Source organism: Monodelphis domestica, chromosome 2 (genome assembly GCF_027887165.1).
Source record: "Monodelphis domestica isolate mMonDom1 chromosome 2, mMonDom1.pri, whole genome shotgun sequence".
Classification (NCBI taxonomy): domain Eukaryota; kingdom Metazoa; phylum Chordata; class Mammalia; order Didelphimorphia; family Didelphidae; genus Monodelphis; species Monodelphis domestica.
Window position 1 is genome coordinate 496,180,680 of NC_077228.1, and position 22,785 is coordinate 496,203,464.

The 22,785-nt window shown below is 40.3% G+C and overlaps 1 protein-coding gene across 4 annotated transcripts in view; it reads right to left on the reverse strand.

Annotated features, from left to right (window-relative positions):
* Nucleotides 1–884: 884 nt before the first annotated feature.
* Nucleotides 885–22,785, reverse strand: part of ARNT (aryl hydrocarbon receptor nuclear translocator) — a 59,302-nt gene continuing 37,401 nt past the window's right edge. For 2 of the 4 annotated variants that reach the window (XM_007485391.3, XM_007485389.3), the window contains 14 exons: nucleotides 22,256–22,321; nucleotides 20,220–20,305; nucleotides 19,158–19,234; nucleotides 18,313–18,447; nucleotides 16,777–16,851; nucleotides 13,868–14,019; nucleotides 10,582–10,692; nucleotides 10,343–10,412; nucleotides 6,217–6,340; nucleotides 5,355–5,457; nucleotides 4,838–4,985; nucleotides 4,470–4,629; nucleotides 3,593–3,759; nucleotides 885–2,915 (listed from right to left, as the gene is read on the reverse strand). In XM_007485391.3, the coding sequence (XP_007485453.1) occupies nucleotides 2,826–2,915; nucleotides 3,593–3,759; nucleotides 4,470–4,629; nucleotides 4,838–4,985; nucleotides 5,355–5,457; nucleotides 6,217–6,340; nucleotides 10,343–10,412; nucleotides 10,582–10,692; nucleotides 13,868–14,019; nucleotides 16,777–16,851; nucleotides 18,313–18,447; nucleotides 19,158–19,234; nucleotides 20,220–20,305; nucleotides 22,256–22,321 (1,564 nt within the window). In that variant the 3' untranslated portion in view covers nucleotides 885–2,825. Of the gene's footprint in view, nucleotides 2,916–3,592; nucleotides 3,760–4,469; nucleotides 4,633–4,837; nucleotides 4,986–5,354; nucleotides 5,458–6,216; nucleotides 6,341–10,342; nucleotides 10,413–10,581; nucleotides 10,693–13,867; nucleotides 14,020–16,776; nucleotides 16,852–18,312; nucleotides 18,448–19,157; nucleotides 19,235–20,219; nucleotides 20,306–22,255; nucleotides 22,322–22,785 lie in introns of all 4 variants that reach the window. The other 2 variants (XM_007485390.3, XM_007485388.3) reach the window with 1 other exon arrangement.

Here is a 22,785-nt window from a genome sequence, read left to right on the forward strand (position 1 = left end):
TCATTATGTCTTTACCTGTGATACCCAGACAAGATAGTATCTTTCCTTTATAGAGGAACTTTTTTTCAGGAAAATGATCCATTACATAGACCAGTCAGCTATAATTGAATCAGAAACAGCATTCCCAGTGAAAGCATATTTATCAATGCCAGAAGATGGGGAAATGGAAGGTAGAATGGAAGATTTTTTTTTAAAGTCCTGGACAGTAGGGATAGGTATTGTCTGATGATTATTATATGCCAGTCATATGAGGCCCTCCAGACCATTTCCCCACCCTCCCAAGCATGTGACAGATCACAAGAGTCTGCTTCAGCTCCAAGCCTGTCTCCTCCTCCCCATAAACAGATGACATGAGAGAAGGAACAAGGATGATTCTCGCATGAAAGATAAACATTTCTTTTCCCCAAGACGGCTGGATTCCAGCCCTAGATTCCCCAGCAGTTCGAAGTGTTCAGTTGCTTCAATTTGTGCTAGACAGGACAGCCTATTTCCCCAGTACTTACTTTCTTTTCATCAAAGGACCAGGATATTTTGAGGCAGAGGCTAATGGAAATACCCTTTTCCTCTGGGGTCTAGGGCCCTCCCCTTCTCCTTGGAACTCTTTGCTATATAGAGACCCTCCCCTCCCCTTCACCTCTTGAAGGTAGCAAGATCAGGAGGCCAAAAAAGTAGATGAGTTATCACAATCCTGTGATTTTTTAAAATATAGATCATATAAGCATCTCATTTGGAGAGGTGTTTTCCTTCAATGTCTCAGTATGTGCATTTTTGGTTAGGGCTAACCTATGTTCTGTGTGACAGAAAACATTTGTGTCTTTCTTGGCAGGAGGCATTAAGTGAGAAATTTGGGCAGGGATGGGATAGTCACAATCAAGACACAAGAGTTTTTAAAAAGGAAAAAAATATCTTTGCTTTAAAATCTCTGCTACATAATGACATCATTTGTGCCATCATGAGACTTGACACACAGGCCAAGTAACAAAGGATGGCCAACAAGAAAAAATAAACACAATTGAAAATAAAACCCTGAAGGAAAAGCAGGAACAAAAAACCCCAGAGCTTTTTTCCCCCCTCCCTCCCAACACCCTACAATAACTGTACAATATTATAGTCCTAATCACATTTAAAAATAATTGATTATCAAAAGACAGATTCAAATGGAAACTCAACTTTTTGGCTTCTTAAATTGTGATATAAATATATATATATATATATATATATAATGTATGTATAGTGTGTGGGTGTGTGCGCACATAAGATTTTTAAAAAATAAACTATCACCTTCTCCCTGTCCTTTTTCAGTCTGGTACTAGGGTGAAGGGAAGGGGAGAAGAGAGGCCAAGTCAATATGACATTCCCTCTCACCCTCCCCTAGGTCATCTCTGTTTTCAAGACACCTCTAACTACATTAAAAACATCTTGCCCTTAGTAACTCAGCCTCATAATTAAAAACTGGCATGAGCAATAGAAAAGAACACTGATGTCACTTCACCATTTGTTGCCTAAGGCTAAAAAGCCAAAGTAGTAGCCCTATATCCTCAACCAGATGGCTCCATTAATTGTGAAGAAGCCTTATTTGATATGGGTTCCTACCCATTATAGACCCATTTTCCATCTGTGTGCTAGTAACAAGGAAAAATGTCACTTTTTTCTGTTCTGGCGGGGGTGTTGGGATGAAAACAACTTATTTTTGAGATGAAGTTTTTTATCAAAGTGCAAAGCCCAGTATAGATAAGGGACTCTTACTTGGGCTGTCAAACCAAGAAGTTGAGTTTCCATGTGGTTATTTTCTTTATAGTGCTGGTACAGTGTATAATTTTGACAGAAAACACATTGTAGTCCTTGTGACCATGAGTCTAGGGTATCTTAAAAAAAAAAAAAGTTTAGCACCTGAGCCCATTTTCCATAATGTCTTGAAGTTCTCTCCAAACGAGGAGCACCAACAGTGAGAATGACCCAATTTTGTCACTAGTGATGTTCAATGAGAAAGGTGCCCACACAAAACACTCTACAAAATTGCTCATACTGGCTGGGCATAGATGTGAACACAGCAAAGAAGTTAATCTAAATACACTTTGGCTGCAATATGGAGCAGAAATACCTGGAATTAACACTTTAGGACTTATTTTGAAACAACATTCTCTCTCTCTCTCTCTCATTCTCTCTGTCTCTCTCTCTCTCATTCTCTCATTCTCTCAGTCTCTCTCTCTCTCTCATTCTCTCTCTCTCTCTCTCTCCCTCCCTCTCCCTCTCTCTCCCTCTCCCTCTCACAAGCTTTGTTTCTGGAGGAATTATTCACACAGTAGAAACTACCTGTGTCCATTCCTAAAACCACATGCCCACTCTTTCTTGGGCCTTATACACAGAGGTACTTCTCCTTTTCCCCACCCCTATCCTGGTCCAATTCAGAGTTTATTTAAAAAAGTCTCTGCATCCAAGATGATTATCACTTTGTAGTTGGACTTGGAGGTCTCTGTGTCCAGAGGTCTACAGTTGGACTTGGAGGTCTCCAGCCTGTAATGCTCCAAGCTTCATCTCTGCACAAAACTCTTGTCAGGAGAAATAGGGAGAAAATCCCCCAGTTTGTCTGGCCTCAATTTTCAAAGGTTCTCAAGAGCCCTGAAAATCCATTCCATTGATTGTGACCATTCTACCTGGAGGGAGAGGGAAGACAGTGGAAATGGGGAACAAAGGGGAACATGAGGTGGATTTTGGGGGTGAGGGAGGGGAAGGGAGAGGATCTTTATTCTGTTTACAGAAAGATTTGTTTTTATAAAACAAAAAGTGATTTCTCTCCCCACCCCCTAATCCTCACCCCAACAGTTCTATTCTGAAAAAGAAGGAAAAATGGTTAAATCAGGAAATTCTTCATTGTTATAGGTGTTACCCTGGTCTCCCAACATAGACAACATCTCCTAAGGAGAAAAAAGAATAAAATTAGATATTAAAATTCAGTTCTTTACATCCACCAGGAAATCTCCCACTAGATCCGCACTAGCACCAACAGGTCTCACATAAATTATTTTTGTTCTCCTGAGCTATCTTGATCCCCAATTCCCTAACCCCAATCCCATCTATCATATTTTCAGTCACTTCCTTCTTGTTCAGTTCTTAGGAGAAGAGCAAAAAAAATTATTCCCCTTCCCTACAGAGCTGTTCTGTTCTTGGAGATGATCTGAAGTAGCCTTACTAAACTCATCCCTTTCTATCAAACACCTCTTTATTCTGACAATTTGTGCTTAACAGAGCCTCCTCCTCCTCCTCCTCTATGTCCCCTGGTTCCAGTCCCTCTATTCACTCTGCCCAGACCTCTGGATAGTTAGGATTAGTGCTACACTTGTCTAAACCTGCTTTGGTTTGCTCCTGTGGGGTGGTATACGTCCTCAACAACCCGGAGACAACCCAGCTTCCTCTTCCTTAGAGCCACACCCTTTTCCCATTGCCCTGCATGCTGTGGGAGTCTAGGGTGACAGGGTCCAGGGCTACCTTCCTGCTCGAGTCATCACTCCCCCTTCACCCAATTCTTTCTTGCCTGATTCTCTCTGGCCCCTTTACCCTGTGGTTTCTTTCCTGCCTCCCCCCAGTCCCTCACCTGGAAGACTTCAGGCTGGCTGGGCTGCTGTGGTGGTGGCTGCACATGCTGATCCCCAGAGCCAGATCGGTGGTGGGTCTGCTGCCCCTGTGGCCACTGTGGCCACACACTCACTCCCTCTGCTGTGCGGGCCTGAAACTGCCCCGAGGGCTGTCCAGTCTCAGTAGCTGAGGAGAAATCCACCCTTTGGTAAACTGGATCAGTGCCAACAGTCCCCCCACAGAGGCAAAGGGCAACTCCCAAAAATGTAGCCAGTGCTTTGTTAGAGGTATAATCCTTTTGCCTAATAGATATTTGCCCTCATATATTAGAACACATTAAACTTTAATAATATTTTACTTATATAGGATCTTATTTGATCCTATTGGGGGGGCAGGACTATGCCTGTTTTACAGTTAAGGAAACTGAAGATGAGAGAATTTAAATGATTTAGTACAATCACAATTATTAGGGACAAGAGAATAAGCATTTGTGTAACAGCACCTGTTGATCACCAGGCACTATACTAAGTGCTTTACAGACATAATCTCAGTTGATCCTCACAACAACCCTGAGGGGTAGGTGATATTATCAGACCCATTTTGCAGATAAGGAAAGAAGCAAACAAAGGTTCGGGGACTTGCCCAGGATCACACAGCTAGTGTCTGTAGCTGAATCTGAACTAAGGTCTTTCTTGGTTCTGTACCCCCTGTACTCTCCAACTGCCTAACAGGATTTAAACCTAGGCCTCTGCCCTCCCACTTCACCCAGGGTCCCTTCCAAGATATTTTGCTGCCCCTCAGTTAGGCTGTCACCCCTCCAACTACAGGATATGGGTACCCTCTCCCTCCATGCATCCCCTCACCAGAACTCCTTTCCCTATCCTCTAGGGACTCACCAAAGCTGGAGGCCCGACTGGTGAGGCTGGGGTAGGCAGCAGCACCTGACGATGCACTGGGGGTCCCTGCCAGAGACATGGGGCTGAAGGAAGATGGCGTCTGGAAGTTGCTGACAGCAAACTGAGGGGACCGGGTCTTGGATGCTGGTGGGGGGGCCACCTGCTACACAGACAGGCCATGAGCAAAGCAGAGGAGAAGCATCACTAAAAATCTCCTCTTTCTTCCAAAGCCAACTCAGGAAAGAAAAACGTTTCCCTACCCCAAAACTGCCAATTCAGAACTTAGCTCCCTCCCATAACTCTATCTCAACAGTACAAGGCAAAAAAAAAAGTCATCAGGTGGGGAAGAAATGGGGTGAAGTCTGTACCTGGGCAACGAAGCCAGGACGGGTGCTGGGGTTCCAGGCAGGAGCTGTGCCCTGTGGAGGGTTGGAGTGGCGGGAGATCTGGGCCAGCATTTGCCCTGCAGAAGCTGGTGGTTGGACAATGGTCCCAGGAGGAACCAGACTGCTGTTTCTAGAAGAGAATAAGGTAGTAGAAAGATGGAATGGTAAAGAAACCTGGGAAATCAAATACATTTCATCACCTTGGGCCTCTCCTTTGTGCTAGAAATAACCTGACATTTGAATTTAGAAAAGAGACAGACAGACAAACCATGTAAGAGATGCGCAAAGGGCTCTTGAGCACAGTGAGAGGGAAGGGGCTAGGCCTTGTGCTGAGACAATGCAAACTCCTTGGTTTTGCTGACTGGTAAAAAAAGTGGGGACAAGGAAATCCTGGCTTTTTAAGTGGAACTGTCAACACTACCTCCTTCCAGGCTCTGCACTACAGTCCCAATACCTCCCCTGCCTCAGAAGACTAGTAGCACATACCAGGAGAGCTCACCTGAAGTTCTCTGTTGATCTGGGGACTGGTGGGAATGTGTTACCCTGGGAGAACAGCTGCTGACTGGCTGGGACAGTGCTGCTAGTGATGCCTTTATTCTGATCTGTAAAGAAAAGGAAGAGGGATAGGGTAAGGTGACTGCCCAGGGACTTGTACTAGCAAGTTCAAGATATCCTCCAACGTCACAAGAGAGTGATGGGTAAGAAGACTGCAAATGCCTAGATCTGGATCCACCAAGAGTTCAAGCTGTACAGGGTTAGGTAGCACAATAGAGAGAGTGTCAGGCCTGATGTTGGGAGGACTTGGGTTTAAATCTGGCCTCAGACACTTCCTGGCTGTGTAACCCTGGTTAACTCACTTAACTCTGCACTGACTGGTCCTTGCCCTTCTGCCCTGGAGTTATTACTAGGACAGAAATGAAGGATTTCTTTAAAAAAAATAGTAATAATTCAAGTTGGAATCTTGATGGGGAGAGGATATGGGTTGGGGTGGAGAGCAAACTAAGTTGTTATTCTAGGTGAAGCATTGGGTCAGTTGACATATTCAGCTGAAACAGCTCCTGCCCACAAGTGTCTTATAGTTCACTGGAGAAAATGATATATAAAGAGAAAATAGAAAGCAATTAACAACTAAGACAAGGACCAGGTCTATGATTTCATTGGTAGAAAGAACGTTAACCAGTGCCAGTCGGTAGAGTCTTAAGAGAACTGCCTAAAGGTGTGAGTCATTCAGCGACCGCCCAGTCTGAAGCTGGTGATGGGTCAGAGATGATTCACCAAAGTTGAACCCAGATTTTCCTTTATGCACTCTGCCATCCAGGGTTCCAATAGGGAAGACTAGAAAAGGGTGGAAGGGTACACACCTGCACTAATGTTGGGGTAGATCTCAGCAAACCTTGGGTCTCTGTCCTGACCAAAAAGGCCATCTGACTTCTCCAGGGACTTGCTGTGCTCTGGGCCTGTGGCTGTCCCAGGCTGGACTGAGACCTAGGAAAAAGAAAGATGGAGAGATGTGAATTATACTGGAGACAGAATTAGTGCAGGGTCCTTTCATCTAACTAATACAATGTTCTTTAAGATGGGCACCTAAACATCTTCAATCTTCAGAATCTCTTAAATAACGAACATGATATGAGGGAAGGCCCCAGATACTGCCAAGAACACAGACAGAATAATCAATTCCAAAATGTCTCTATTTTCCTAGTTTTTTTCCTATTTCATTATCATTTTAGTCACTCATTTGAAGAGTAATAATAGTCAGAAAATCTCAATTTTTCAGTATGAGTTTCAAGGTCCCTCTAACTAATGGCTCTCTCCTTGAATCCCTCTAATTCCCTAGGCATACTCCCTGGATATTGCCCAAGACTTGTTCTTGGATTAGTCTGTCTACTGATCCTATGGGCTCCCCTGCTTCCAAATGTTCTCCTTTCTCTTTGCCAAGTGATGTCCATCTACCCTTACACTTTACAAATCCTACTTAAAACCTACCAAATCCATTAAATCTTTCTTAACTTTATCATCCTAATCATACCAATGTTTCCTGGAATGGTTTTACATTTCTTACATCTATAGGAGCTCTTTTTTTTTTGCTCTATTTTCCTTAGATATAATATATTTGTCCAGTCTTGGGCTGGAAACGCTATCCAGAAATTGCCTCCTAAAGGATTTAATGTAGGATATTCTCAATACAGATTGCTGAATACCAAGTCCCAGATAAAACATTTTTAGAGGCCTGATCCATCATGGCCATACCTCCACCAAAACCTAAACCACCACATAGCTTCCAAATTCAGGCCCTCATTACCCGTATCTTATAAATTCTCTATTACATTAAGCATTCCAGTCTTTCCCTGCTCTAATCCATGCTATGTATTGCTTCCAGCTTAATCTTCATAATGTATAGTTCAAGTTACATTAGTCTTTCTCAAAAATCTGCAATGGTTCCCAGTCACCTGTCAAATGACCTCCAGACTCCTTGGCCAACTCTTTAAAGCCCTCTACATTTAATCTAGCTCTAGAATCTTTCTGGTCAAACTGAATGTAAACCTCAAAATTTCTTAGACTTATAAATGTTGGAAATTTCACCATTGGGAAATTTCATACTTGAAAAATTTCCTATTGATAGTGGGTCTTGGCTATTGGAATGTGAACCCCATTGGCATGAGAGTTTCCTCCTCCTCCCTTCTTAAGATTACTTTAGGACAGAAACCTTTTGCTGAACAATGGAAAGGACTTTGACCTATGTTTAAGCATAGAACAGGAATTTCTTTGAGTCATGATTGATTTTAGAATTGATACAATGGAGATACTTGGAATCAATCTCCACCCTACTCAGTCCTAACAGGATTGAGGAAGGGCTGCAGCATAGATCAAAATTTAATTATTCCAATCTCTACCCTACTCAGGTTAACAAGATTTAGGAAGGGCTGTAGCAAAGGATCAAAGATTTAATTATTTGAAAATATGACCTTCAACAGACATGTGCAAAGCCAGAGACCTCTGGGCGGTCCTGGGTTAAGCTAGAGCCTCCATTGGCACAGGGAAATTGATGGACAGTGATTGGTAGATGTGAGAACTGAGGGGAGGGAACTTGGATGGTTTCCTTAAAGATAGAGGGCTCTGAAGACTCAGGGGGGGTTGAGGAGTTTGTCTGAGTGGTTGGAGTGTGCTCTGAGAAGCTTGCCCTGAAGGAAGCTGAAGGTGGGGGCCTCTGAGACTGTTTCTCCATTTTGGTCACGTGAGTAATAGGGACTGATCTCCTTTCTTTGCCCCAGCTATCTAAGGGCTTGGGCCTTTTGGCCCAGCCTAAACAGAAGGGGTATTTAAGCCCTATTCCCTTCTCTCCCTTTTCTCTCTCTCTATCTCTAATTCCTTTCTTCCTCCTGTTGTAATTAAACTCCATAAAAGATTGACTGCTGACTTGAGTTTTCATTTAGGAATTACATAGCTGAATTCCTTGGCGACCTTAAATTAATATATATCAGTCTTTTAAAGTGATTTCCATGTCACAGAATTACTCACTGTCCCTAACCATTCTGGCCCTTTAATCCCTTTCTGCCTTTGTACACACCATCCCCTGTGTCTAAGGACTAACTTCCCTTCCAAACTCTATTAAAATCCTACTTCACCTTCTTCAAGGCCCAGTTCAAAAACCACCTTCTCCTTTCCTAATCTCCTCAGCCAAATGGGATTTTTTGTTTTTTTTCTTGGAACTCTCAGAGGTGTTCTGTATCCATACTACACATTTATCACACTTTGTGTAGCATTCCAGGCATATTCACATCTAAGAAATATGAATGATGTTTGGATATTGTATTATCAGACACATGGCTGGACTCTGATACTCGTGAGCTGACTAATGACTTGGCCATGCTGCCTTTGTTCACGGCAAACTCATTAACATTTGGCTCCCAGTTTGAAGGTTTGAAGTTATCACACCCAGAAGTTTGGTGTCATTACCATTGCATCCAATGTGAATCAACTATGCTTTGTTATGTAACACCAGAATAAATATGGGAAACGGCTGCTGATCCCTCTCTTGGATCTCTATTCTCCTGCTTGATCACTTTGATTCTCTTTTCCTTATTTCTATCTCGGAATTCTTACTTCCATGTGTTCTCTTATTTCTCATATTTTTCTTTAATTATTTTTCTAAGGAAAATATTATCAGGGGTCAGCACCGCTCCCCATTTCAATTAACTTGTCTGTGTCTCTTAATTTATCACCCATTTTCTCCAACTCCTTTCTCCTTCTCAAGCCCAAACCCACTAAGGAAAACTTTATGTAACAGCTGCAGTTCGGACTGTTATACTTTGAGTAGGCAATGTGGTTATATGACTATCACATCTCCCCCTACTACTGCTTCCCTACTGAAAATGGGTCAAGAAACAAATTCTTTCTATCTCCATCAATCCTTAATACAATGCTTTGTTAAAAACATTAATACTAATCTGTTAATATGTATTGCTTAGAGAGGGGAGCCAGGGAGAGGGGAAGAGAGAAAGAATCTGAATTGCAAAATGTCAGATAACCACTGTCAAAAATTGTTTCTACATGTAATTGGAAAAAAGTTAAATACTACTCTGTTATATTTAATAGATGCTTTTAAAGGAAGTCTGTATAAAAAAGATTTCATATACAAATCTTTTTTTTTGTTCTTTATACAGTAAAACGTTCTTGTTTGCTGATGTTTGTCAGGTTCATAATAAAAATTTTGGAAAAACAATGCTTTGAACGTGGTGCTCAAAAAATATTTGTTGAATAAGTGAATACATTGTATAGGAGAAAGGCTTGGCCCAAATAAAATAATATTCATTGAAGGAGGTCCAGTCTTATAAATTATGCATAGTTTTCCCTTTATCAAGTCTCGGAGGGAACTATGACTAATTCAATCCAATTCAAATGTGCAAAAGACTTAAGATAAAAAGAAAAATGGCTGCTGCCCTCAAGAGTTTATATTCTACAAAGAGATTACATGATTTAAAGAGACAATTAAATATAATCTAATGTAAGGTGAGAAAAAGTACTCAACAGGTGAGGGTGTTAGAAAAGGCTTCCCATAGCAAGTGGTACCTGGGTGAGTAATGAAAGAAGCTAAGGATTCTAAGAGAGGGAGGAGAGGAGGATCCTATTTCAGGCCCAAGAGACCTTCAAGGAAGGCCTATGGAAGGAACAAGGAAAGCAGCCACAAGTAGATCAATTGTAACCAGGGATATCTGTGGAAGGATAAGATCTAATGAAACTATTCACACATTATCAAAACAGGAATCAGAGGAAACAAAAGTCAGTTCTAAATCTAGAACCTCAGTTCTTCCAAAAGTGATTTCTGCAATTCCCACCAGAATTCCTGGCCTTCACTAACTAGGCAGCAAAAGCTTCTGTTACTGGATCAGAAGGACAAGAGAAACAGCATCTGATGTTCCCCGGACTGGCTGCTGTTCCTCTGCATCTCCTTTGTGAAAAGGACTGACCGGCCACTGCCTGACTTACCTGTGAATGATTATAGCTGGCCAATCCCTCTCTTCCTGTCACCACATCAAGCTCTGTTTGCTGTTGCTGCCTACAGAGTAAAAAAGGGTGAATGACAAAATAGTCTAACGAGGATCCTAGGAACACAGACCTAGAACTGAACCAAATTCTCCCATCCAACAGATGAAAAAACTAACACCCTGAGATGCTCACAAGTTTATTCACCAAATTGTCCCCTCCCTGCACCTACTATTTCTTACCTAGGTGCCAGCTGCCCAGAACCCATCTCCAGGGGCAGATTAGCGGCAGGGCCCAGCTGTGGCCTTTGGATTGAGTTGGACAATGTGGGACGTTGCTCTTGGTTGGAGTTCCTGAAAACAATTTTGTGATAGAGAGGGAATGGGTAAGAGGACAGAAAAAGAGAGAGAAATCTGATGTTTGTTCATAAATCTTTATATACTAATTATTTGATATGGATTCTGACTACAGAAGGGATCACACAGAAATCACATGGGCAAGTAAGAACATAAATACATAGCTTTACACCCTAAAAAACTCTAATAAATACTTGCCTAACCCTTTTTCCTTTCAATGCTTTGCTTGAAAATTTTTTGTTGATTTTGGATGTCACTTCTTTTCCCCATCATATAAGCTCTTTGAAGCCAGGAACCAATGACTATTCTATAGCATGTAAACTAAATATCTAAGATAATCCTATCAACCCTGGACTCCATTTCCTACTTTTCCTATTCCTGCTATTTTCTTCTGAGTACTACAATGTAGAAGGACATGGGTCACTGGATTTCTTTTTTACAGTCATATATTCTTCTTTGTTCGCAGTCCAAGGGTAGATTAGATGTGATGTTAAGAAAATCTCCTGGAGAGAGGTCTCAGAAACCTCTGACCCTGCACTGTTGGGCTTTTTGTTCTTGTTCAATCACAGATTAAGAATAAGAGTCTATTGTTCAAGTCTTATTCAACTTTAACTATCAGCAGAGGACAAACCTGTAAGCTCTATATGACTAGAAGATGTTGGCAAATGCATGACTATGCTCAAATCCTCTGGAATAAATGAGATTGCTTTTTATTCTGGCCTAGAAGTAGAATCTGCTACATGAAATATACTATATATCTAGACAGCGAAAGATTGTCCTTGAGAGATTCTTCTCACTAAACTGAAAATTAAGGAACAATAAAACACTACAGAATATCACAAAGGACAAAAGTCACTTTTATTCTATAGGGTTAAATCTTTCCAATGCTCTCCTCCATTCTCCTCCCATAGATAAACTTATTTTGTTTATTGGCACATATGCCAAAATATGATAAGTCTACCCTTCAATATGGCCACCAGAAAAGACATATCCAGTCTTAAGTGATCATGTTTCAAAACAATGAAAAATATTGACTCTCTAATAGATTATTGTCAAATCTTTGATTGGTACTCAATTGGTACTCAATTGATTGTAAAAGGAGCCAATTACTTTCAAGGGGTGGTGGAGAGCAATAATAAAAACATCAGAGGTCTGAAAATCATTTAAGCCAGAAACCATAATGAATATATAGATGTATTATTACACCTAAGCATGAGGAGTGGAGGGAGGAAGCAGTATTAAGTCAGGTAAAATCATCTGTACCATATACTAAGAAGCAACAGCTAGACCTTGAGACAAATGCTATAAATTCTGTCCCTGTGTGTCTACTAGCAAAGGAAGGGCTGATATAGGAAGAGCAAAAGGGTTTCATTTGCTATTCCATAGCAACTGGTATGATACCATGGATTTTGAGCACCCTTCCCTTTCACTGTTAAAAAAAATTATAGAATAGCTTCTCGCTCACATAGACCAACAACTAACAGTATCTTTAGTACTCTGGTTACAGACCATGAAAGTATGAGGAATGGACGTAAACCTATAGGAATCACACTTTCAAAATAGAAATATGTCATAGCAGGGGTAGAAGAGAGTACTGGACTTGGAGTCTGAAGAAACCTTGGTCTGAACTTAATCATTAAGACCATTAACAAGTCATTTAACTCCTCTGAATTTAATTTCCTCATCTATAAATTAAAGAATGCCTAAAGTAGCTGCCTACTTCACCAGCTTATTGAAAAAAATAAAATGAAATAACATATGGAAGCACTCTGCCAACCTGAAAATGCTTTATAAATTTCAGCTGTTAATTATTTGGTGACCTGAACTTAATTCACACAAAATAGGCACTGAGGCTTTCTCTGCTACTGTCATCACCAACCTTGTCTAGCCAAGTTAATATACATATATTATGTGCCTAGAAGCAATCTTAGTGCCTGGCCCCTTCCATAGCTCAGAAGTATATGGTAAGCTTCTCCCTTATGATGAATGAATCCCTAAAAGTTTTATTCCAACACTTACCCTCATCCCCCTACCAAAAGTGTCATCTTCGTAAATAGCATAATGTTGAAGTTATCAGCAGGAAAAACTATATTCCTGTTTCTTAGATATTCTAACTCTCTGACAAAAAATAAAGGCACAGAAAAAGATGGTAAAATATGCCAAATTGCTTCTCTTAAAAAAAAAAAAGATTATAAATTTAAAGAGGAAAGATGAGAAAAGCCAAAGTCCCAGGCACTTGGATCCTTCTCATTTTCACTGAATGAACAAGAATGAACCAGTCACCAATACCTTGTAATATTATCCATGGAACCCAAGAAAAAAACTATAGTACCCTTGATCACAGTAATCCCAAGACAGTAAAGTTAAGTAAAGGCAAAAGGGAAGTACATCAGGGTTGGTCTGTTCTTTGTTACACTGAGTTGATTAGAAATTATTTGACTATCTTTAATAAATCCCTAAATTAGTTGACCCTGATCTCTGATTAGTATTCACAATGCTAGTTTATTACTCAATCTAGTCATAAAGATATGGGTTAGTGACCTGATCTAGGCCAAAGAGGTAGATTAGATGAAAAATAAAAGAAAAGCAGGCAAGTTAGAGGAAAAAAGACTCTAAGGAAAAGAAGACAAGATGAAAGGAAGGAATCAAAGAGTTGTAATACAGGACTGGTTTGGTCTTGGGGAAGGGTTCTAAGTAGGGGAAAACGGGGTCTGGGGGAGGTGATAGGGAAAGGAGAGTGATTCAGAGTGATTAAAAAGAAAGAGAATCATTCCTAGAAACAAGTGAAAAATAAAATTGGGATAAGTGTCCTCTCCTTCGGTGCCTGTAATTAACATTATAATTACAGGTAATAGCAGAAAGAAAAAACTTTGTTCATTTCCCCTACTTCCACATTCTGGCTCCTTGGTCAAAACAAAGGTATCAGAGAAAGAGAGACAGTGAAATATGTCGTGTTCTATTAAAGCTCCCTCTAACTGAAATCAATCCAGATTTGCCATGTCTCTCCCTCCGCCAGTGGCCCCAAATCCTGCAGAGAATAAGAAGGTGAAGACTCAAGCTTAGTGTTCTTGAGTATTGGGGAAGAGGGAGGGAGGGAGAAGAAAGGGTGGGGCTTAGCCCTGGTTAGGCTGGAGAATCCAGGTGCACCAGAAGTGCCTTCAGTGGTACCTACTTCACGCTGGTGTTGGTACAGATGATGTACTCAATCTCATCTGAGTAGGGGTTCTGGAAGGTAAAGGAGCTGGTTCTCATCCAGAGCCACTCATGGTTCTTGGACCGGAACCGGAACATGACAGACAGAACCTGGCCTTTTAATTTCACCACCTGGAAGAGTTTTTACCATGTCAGTGGGACCCCAACCAAAGGAAATGGGCTGAACAAATACTGACTCATATCCCCAACCCCAGCCCCACCTCTGTTCTAGAGATACCAGAACCTCTCTTTTTTTTTTAAACCCTTACCTTCTGTCTTAAAATTGATACTAAATATCAGTTCTAAAGCAGAATGGCTTAGTAAGGGCTAAGCAATTGAGGTTAAGTGTTTTGTTCAGGGTCACACAGCTAGGAAGTATCTGAGGCCAGATTTGAATCCATCTTTATCTCTGTCCACAGAGCCACATAGCTGTCCCTGTCCCCTTTTCTTTAAAATAAACAACTGGAAAAAAAATAAATAAAACAAAAAAACCTCTTACCTTCTGTCTTGGAATTTATATTGTGTGTTGATTCCAAGGCAGAAGAACAGTAAGGGCTAAGCAATGGGGGTTGAGTGACTTGCTCAGGGTCACCCAGCTAGGAAGTGTCTGAGCCCAGATTGAAGCGATTTCCAGGCCCAGCTCTCTATCCACTGAGCCATCTAGCCACCCCTAGACCCCCTCTACATTAATCTGCACTGGGTAGATTATAATGCAGCTCAATAAGCATTTATTAAGTGCCTCCAATGTGCAAGGCATCATGCTGGTGATACATATAAAAAATATTCCTACACTCCAGGAATTCACATTACATCAGGGTGATAGAATATATAAACAGATATATATATATATATATATATGAGAAGGGAGAGGGCAACCAAAAATAGGGAGAACAGGAAATGGTCTGTAGGAGATGGCACCTGGGCAAGTGTTGAAATAAGCTAAGGATTTTCTCTAGAATCTTGCCACCTCCTACAGAAAACCTCCAGGTGAGGATGGGGAGATAGCAGGAATAGGGGCCAGCCTAAATGAGAGCAAAGAAACAGAGTGGAACACTGAATTCGGGAACAAGTTGGGCTGTTTGACTAGAACAGAAGAGTACAAGGGGGAAATCATATAAAAGAAGACTAGGAAGGCAGGCTGGAGCCAGATGACAAAGAGCTTAGCAAACTTCTATTTGATCCAGGAGACTACTAAAGGCTCCTGAGCAGGGGAGTGACATGTTTCAAGACTAGGCTAGCAGCTGTTGGAGAATGGCTAGAGAAGGGAGAACTGAGAAGTCAGGAATCCAACTACAAGGTTGCTGTAACAGTCCAGGCAAGAGGTGAGGAGGTTCCGAATATGGCTAAGGGTTGATAAATGGAGGGAAGGGAACAAATCTAAGATGTTGCTGCACCAGTGTTAAGACTGGAGGTGTGTGCGAGCATACTGTACTCCCATTAGACTAGACACTTACCAAGTGGCAAGGCTCTGCAAGTAGTGGGCCTTCAGTTTTGACTAATTAATGAGAGTAGCCTGAAGCCTTAGACTGTGCACTTATTAATGATACCCTGGCACTCTCTTGCTCCCAGCTCTTAGCTTCCCATCTTAACATAATGGGGACAAAATGACAAAATACAGCCATTCTCTTTAAGGGAAAATAGCAAGACTGAAGCTGTCACAACTTGAAAATGTTCTGATTGTTCCAGATAGAACCAGTAAGTAGCTGAAAAATATAGAAATAAGCAGAGTATGTTTCTCTGCAAGGCCCCAAACTCTTAAGGCTATTATGACTAGAGCCAAAAGAGGAAGTAAATACTTTCAAAGAACAGCAAGGAAAGGGTCATGGTAAGCCCTTTTAAGCCATGGAAAGCATTATTAGCTCTCCAAAAGAAACAACTGAAGAAATCTAGCCCTTCACTGCAAATGGCCTGGCATCCCAAACCTGAGAGCCTTAGGAACCTGGGCATGGTTTCCATAAAGTCAATTGATTCTGTCCTCCTGATACCAATGTATTTCTGTTGTTAGAGCAAAGACAAAAGAGAGACAAAAAGCATCAGGAGTCCACTGAAGTTCTGCAAGGAAAATTCATCAAAAGCAATGATAACTTTAGTCCTCCTTTCTGCTTTAAAAAACAATTGGAAGCATTTTCTCTGAAGCCACAGAACCTCTTTTATTTCTTATCCATTCCATATGGTAAAAACTCAGAGCCAGAAGAGGCTCTGGAGGTTTCCTGGTCTGACCCCAATGTACCAAGACTCTTCTAAAATGAATCTGATAAATGGTCAACCAATTTTGGCTTGAAAGCCTCCATTAAAGAGAAACTCATTATTTCAGATAGCTCTAATTTTTAGCAGATTGCCCTTTGTCTCTGGGACAAATTTGCCTTTTGGTAACTTCTGTTTATTACTCCTAGTTCTGCCCCTCTGAAAAGAAGCAAAACAAATCTAATCTCTCTTCCAAAACATGGCCTTTCAAACACTTGAAGATAGTTATTATTCTCTGACCAGCTCACTTTCCTCTTCATTAGAGATCTTTAGTAATTTAGTCAATAAACAAGAGTAACCACTTAGCAATGGATGAATTATCCTATGAAAACAAGTTAGGTCTTCTTTGAGATTAGATATAGGTAGGTAAATTTGTATGCCTTTCCTAGTTCCGAGAACACATATACATGGAGTCTGCAGGTGTTCTCAGGTGCTCAACAGATCTTCGAATGTATATGGGGGCCCAACTGAATTTTACCCTAATCTCTAAATACAAATATCTGAAATCGCATATATTTAAACAAGTGAAATTAAAGTGCCTTGCACAAAGTAGGTGGCTCAGTAAATAACAGTTCAATGAATGAATGAATTCCATAGCAAGAATGTCTATTCCAATCTGAATCAAAGTAAGCATAAAAGAATTACCTGTTGGAAACTGTCTCTTAGGAGCTGCTGGTCTTCATGATGGCAGAATTCCACAATATCCTTTCCCAATAGCTCCTAATTGAAGAAAAGAAAGTAAGGCTATCTTTACCTAAAGCCTTAGAGCCATCTTGCTACCATCTCCTCTTCCACTTAACATGGGATTCAGGAACTTGATTTTTTATTTCCAACTCCATCCTTAACTCTTGGGTAAGGTCCCTTTCCTCTAAGAATCCCACAAAAAGGGAAAGAAGGCCCTTTATTAATTTCTCCTCAGGTTAATCTATGTAAATGATATGTGAGGACTTGGCCAAACCCCAACAACTTTCCGGAGATGGATGATCCAATGTGTGTATTATTCAGACCCTTTTACTCCCCCTAGGTAATTTTCCTGCTCATCAGTACTTTTGCTAGAATGGAAGCAAAGGGAGAAAAGAGAAAGTTTAACTCCATTAAATTTAGGGATGGATTCCTATGTTTCCAATAACACTAGAAGAAAGGTTCTGGACATTTTTTGTCATGAGCCCCTTTGCCATCTAAAGGAGCCCAAGGACTATGCAGAATAATGGCTCTAAATGCATAAAATAAAATACAGAGAAAAAAAATTATAAAGGAAACCAATCATATTAAGATAGTTATATTTTTAAAAAACAAACTACAAGTTCACAGACCCCAAGGTAAATATACCTACTAGTATGAACTCCTAGAACATCAGATCTTTTTCTAAGATAGAAAGCTAACAAAGAGAAGTTCTTTCTTTCTGTTAAAGATGTCTCTCTACAAAGTACAAACTAGAATGTTTTCCACAAGCTCTATTGTTTTATATTTTGTACTAAGGCTGTTTTCACAAGCAGATGGATACAATTTAACTATCCTAATGAATGCAAGATTCTTACAAATACTGCAAACTGTTATCTAATTTCCCTTTTTGTCAGTTCTTGCAGTCCAAGAATGATCCTACTAATTTGAATTAATCTATGAATTTATGATCATAGTTATGATACAGGAATACAAATAGTATCTTGAAAAGTGAAGATTATATGCTAATACAAAATTGTAATTATTAATAATGTTAGTCACAATAACAGTAAATAGATACTTACAGGTATACTGCCTTTGCTGATTTCAGCCATCACACATGAAACCAATCTAAGAACTAGCTTTTGGCAAATAAAAAAAATCCAGCTGCCATATCTCTGAATCTGAATTTAGATCTTTTTATTATCTGTAAGTCTACAGTTGGTAATCTTTAAAAAAGTTTTTTTTAAACCCTTACCTTCCATCTTAGAATCAATACTGTGTATTGGTTCCAAGACAAAAGAAGAGTGGCAAGAGGTAGGCAATGGGGGTCAACTGACTTGTCCAGGGTCAGCTGGGAAGTGTCTGAGGCCACATTTGAACCCAGGACCTCCTGTCTCTAGGCCTGGCTCTCATTCCACTGAGCCACCCAGCTGCCCTCTACAGTTGGTAGCCTTAACAGAAAGTTGAGAGAGGAAAAAAAGTCAAAATATGAGACATTTCCTGGATTAAGCACCTCACCTGTGGCTGGTAGCCCACAGTAGCTATGCAGCGATGGTCCACAAAAGTAAAAATACCCTCAGTGTTGTGACGGGAGATGAATTCTGTTGGCTGGCAGACATTGCTCATGTCTGTGCAGTTGGGAGAACTGGTTACCTAAGAACCAAAAAAAAAAATTAAGGAAAAAAGTCTCCCCACCTAACCCCTTGAAAAGAACCAAAACATATGTCCACATCTCCAACACAATCTTCTTTATAATGACTTTCCACAATGCCTCATGTCTAGGCACTACTGCCCATAAGTAATTTACATTATCTGTGAAGAATGATACAAATATACTCAGAGGAAAATGTAAAGCTTAACAGAATAAATTCCTTTTTAACAAATAGTAAGGAAAAGGGAAAGCACCTATTTATAATCCAAAAGCCTTGGTACTCCCAAGGTTACTCAATAAATTTAGAAAATTAAGGCCTAAAGTAACCCAGAAGTTTGTCCAGCTATACAGATTCGAGGAATTGAAGCTCTAATTTCTCATTCTTTCCTCTAGTTTATCTTGTAGATATAAAGAGAGGATCTACAGAATCTTCTCTAATACATGGGCAAGGAAACTAGAATAGAGAAAGCAAACAGAGGGTCAAAATTAACAGGGAGGCACCTAAGGAGAGTGGTAACACCTAAACTCATGCTTTCCATTTTCTGTTAAAGCCAAGAAGCTACTACAAACTCCCAAGCCTAAATTAAATGACCACAGTTTTACATTTTTATTTCTGTGGAATCAGGTAATAAGAGACAATAGGAAAAGAAAAAAGATGCATGTACAAAAGCCAGAGGAGAAGGAGAGGGGGAGTAAAATACTTCACACATGCCTGCAATCTGCCTATGGCCACAAGACAGAACTTGCTTCCCTGGCTGGCCTCTGGGTCATCATCTGGAAGTGAAACACCTGGAAAATAAGATAGTTGAACAGTAAATAGCAATATTAGCAATAAAGAAATGTGCTGCTGAAACAGTAACCTTGAAAATAAATAATACAGCAAGAGCCAAATAATGTCCAATCAAATAGTTATTTCTATTGGGGGTGGGGGTGGGGGTGGGGTGAAGAATAGTCCACTGTGAAAGAAGAAATGGAGTAATCTCATTTCTTCCTCAATTCTCTGATATTTGCTTTTTATTGTCCAGAATAGTAGCAATAGCATTTCCCTAACCTGAGGACCAAACCAAAGCAGGAGAAGAAAGCTATAAATACTTTGCCTTATAATTTGTATGCTTATAACAGATTAAAATTCATTTTCAAGTTCAATTTAAGCATTACTGCTTGGAAACTAATTTCTGTATTTCATTTTACTTTCTCCTTCCAATAGACAAAAGGAATACTGAGACTCGATGTGTGTAAGGGAAGAGGGAGTTGGGTTGGAATAATTGGAAAAGGAAAGAAAGTCTCAGGAATCCAGAATCCTTTGCTAGACAAGTTGAGAGAGGTGCTGACTCTTGAATTTGTGAAACCTGACTCACTGATCTAGTCTATGCCCCACCAATTCCTCTATGACTTGCTCAATCTGGTCTTCAAATTTGATAGAGAGTTCTCTGCCTATATATCTTTCCCATGAATCCAAGTCCTTCCTCTAATTTTTTGCTTTGGAAACTGTTTCCTATATTGGCTATACTCAGATCTCATTACTCCTTCATGTGCTCTGTAGGATATGTTGTTTTTCTTCATATTCATTAGTGTTCATTCATGTTTAAATATATATACCTTCTCACCTCAATTCAATTGGGCTAAGAACTCTGAGTCACCACTGAGTTGTCCCTTTGTTCCTTCTATGGTCCTTTACAGCATACCACACAATATGCCTCACACACGAAGTGCACATAAATGCTTCTCAACTTTCTCACCCTCTCTGAGGAACCTTCTTAGAGAACGGTCTTACCTGCTGGGGGCCAGGCCTTGATGTAGCCTGTGCAGTGGACTACCACAAAGTGAGGCTCCCCTTCCTTCACAGAGCCAAGACCATTCCTAGAGAAAAATCATAAAATTCAGCTTTAAAGATATACACACTATGCATTATTGGTAGAGCTATGAATCAGAATAGCAAATGTAGAACCATTCTGGAGGGCAATTTGAAACTATGCCCAAAGGGTGCTAAAAGACTACCCGTCCTTTGATTCAACCATAGCATTGCTGGGTTTGTACCCCAAAGAGATAATAAGGAAAAATACTTGTACAAAAATATTTATAGCTCTTTTCTTTGTGGTGGCAAAAAACTTGAAAAGGAAGGGATGCCCATCAATTGGGGAATGGCTGAACAAATTGTGTATCTGTTGGTGATGGAATACTGTTGTGCTCAAAGGAATAATAAAGTGGAGGAATTTGATGTGAATTGGAATGACCAGTGAAAGGAGCAGAACCAGGAGAACATTATAAACAGAGACTGATACACTGTGGTACAATCGAATGTAATGGACTTTTCTACTAGCGGCAATGCAATGATCCAGGACAATTTTTTTTTTTAATTTAAACCCTTACCTTCCTTCTTAGAGTCAATACTGTGTATTGGCTCCAAGGCAGAAGAGTGGTAAGGGCTAGGCAATGGGGGTCAAGTGACTTGCCCAGGGTCACACAGCTAGGAAGTGTCTGAGGCCAGATTTGAACCTAGGACCTCCCATCTCTAGGCCTGACTCTCAATCCACTGAGCCACTCAGCTGCCCCCTCCAGGACAATTCTGAGAGACTTATGAGAAAGAATGATATTCATATTCAGAGGAAGGACTATTGGAATAGAATCACGGAAAAAAAACTACTTGATCACATGGGTCAATGGGGATATGATTGGGGATGTAGACTCTAAATGATCATCCTAGTGCAAATATCAATAATATGAAAATAGGTCTTGATCAATGACACATGTAAAACCCAGTGGAATTGTGCATCATCTACAGGAGGGGGATGGAGAAGGGCAGGGAAAGAACTTGAATCTTGCAACCATGAAAAAATATTCTAAGTTAATTAAGTAAAAATTTCCAAAAAAAAACAAAAAAAACCCCAAATGGTCAAAGGATATGTATAGGCAATTCTCGGATGAAGACATTTAAACTATCAATAATCACATGAAAAAGTGTTCTAGGGGGCAGCTGGGTAGCTCAGTGGATTAAGAGCCAGGTCTAGAGACGGGAGGTCCTGGGTTCAAATCTGGCCTCAGACACTTCCCAGCTGGGTGACCCTGGGCAAGTCACTTAACCCCCATTGCCTAGCCCTTACCACTCTTCTGCCTTGGAACCAATACACAGTATTGATTCCAAGACAGAAGGTAAGGGTTTAAAAAAAAAAAGTTGTTCTAAATCTCTCCTGATTGGAGAAATGCGAATAAAAACAACTCTGAGGTACCACATTACATCTAGCAGATTGGCCAATATGGCAGCAAAGGAAAATGATAAATGTTGAAGGGGATGTGGCAAAATTGGGACACTAATACACTGCTGGTGGAGTTGTGAATTAATAAAATTTGTTATATGGGATGGCCTTCTGGGAGGGGAAAGGAAGAGGAATATTGGAAGAAATTCTAGTAATGTAAAATCAGAAGAAAAATCAATAAAAATTCATTATTTTTTACAAAATCAGAAAAGGCTACTTTCATATTTTTTTAAAGTCAATTTTTGTTTTTTTGCATGGCAGCTTTATCTTAAGGCTTTGAGCAATCTGAGGACAAGATAATCAGTAGTCCTTTTCCACCTTGAAGCAACAGACATACTATACTATCTTATTGCAGGAGGAAGAACTCATCTTAAACAAAAAGAAGAGACTTTATTCTTGGTAGGCACACCCTGGAAATGGGCAACCCAGAGAAATTATTGTCTCTTTTTCTCTGGAGGGTTGACAGGAAGACAGAAAAAGAAAGTGGAGACCTCTGAAGGGTTACCCCAAGGGTTTGTAAAGCACTCTCTTTGGATAGGATGGCCTTCAAACTCACCTGCACCTGTTCCTCACAAAGCTCAATCTGTTCATGGAACCTGGATCCACAGAACTATTACCACACCTGTGCAATGGGGGGGAAAAAAAAGTTTAGGCTGACCAACCTAAGAGTTTCCTGTTGTACTTGTGCAGGTAGGTGGCTAAGAATAGTCAGTGAGCAAAAGGGACATCAGAGCAGAAGAAAAAAAAGCAGTCTGGAAATTATACTACTTTCTCTAAGGAATGAGGGAAGTTTTTAACAAAAAGAGAAGGTAAAGAACATCACTGATACTAAAAAACATACTACATCTCTTATCAAAAACAGCAACTGGAATCTATATACTGTCCTCCTCACCAAGCTTTGATTCTCATTCTCCTTTAAAACTCTGCTTAACACTCATCTCCTCCAGGAAGGTTTTACAGATTAACTCTACTCAAATCTCATCATCCTTTATTCCACATTATCTCAACAGTTTTGTGCATTACTACTATTTCCTCCCCTAGAGCTAACATCTATATAGCATTCTAGGATTTACAAAGTACTTTACA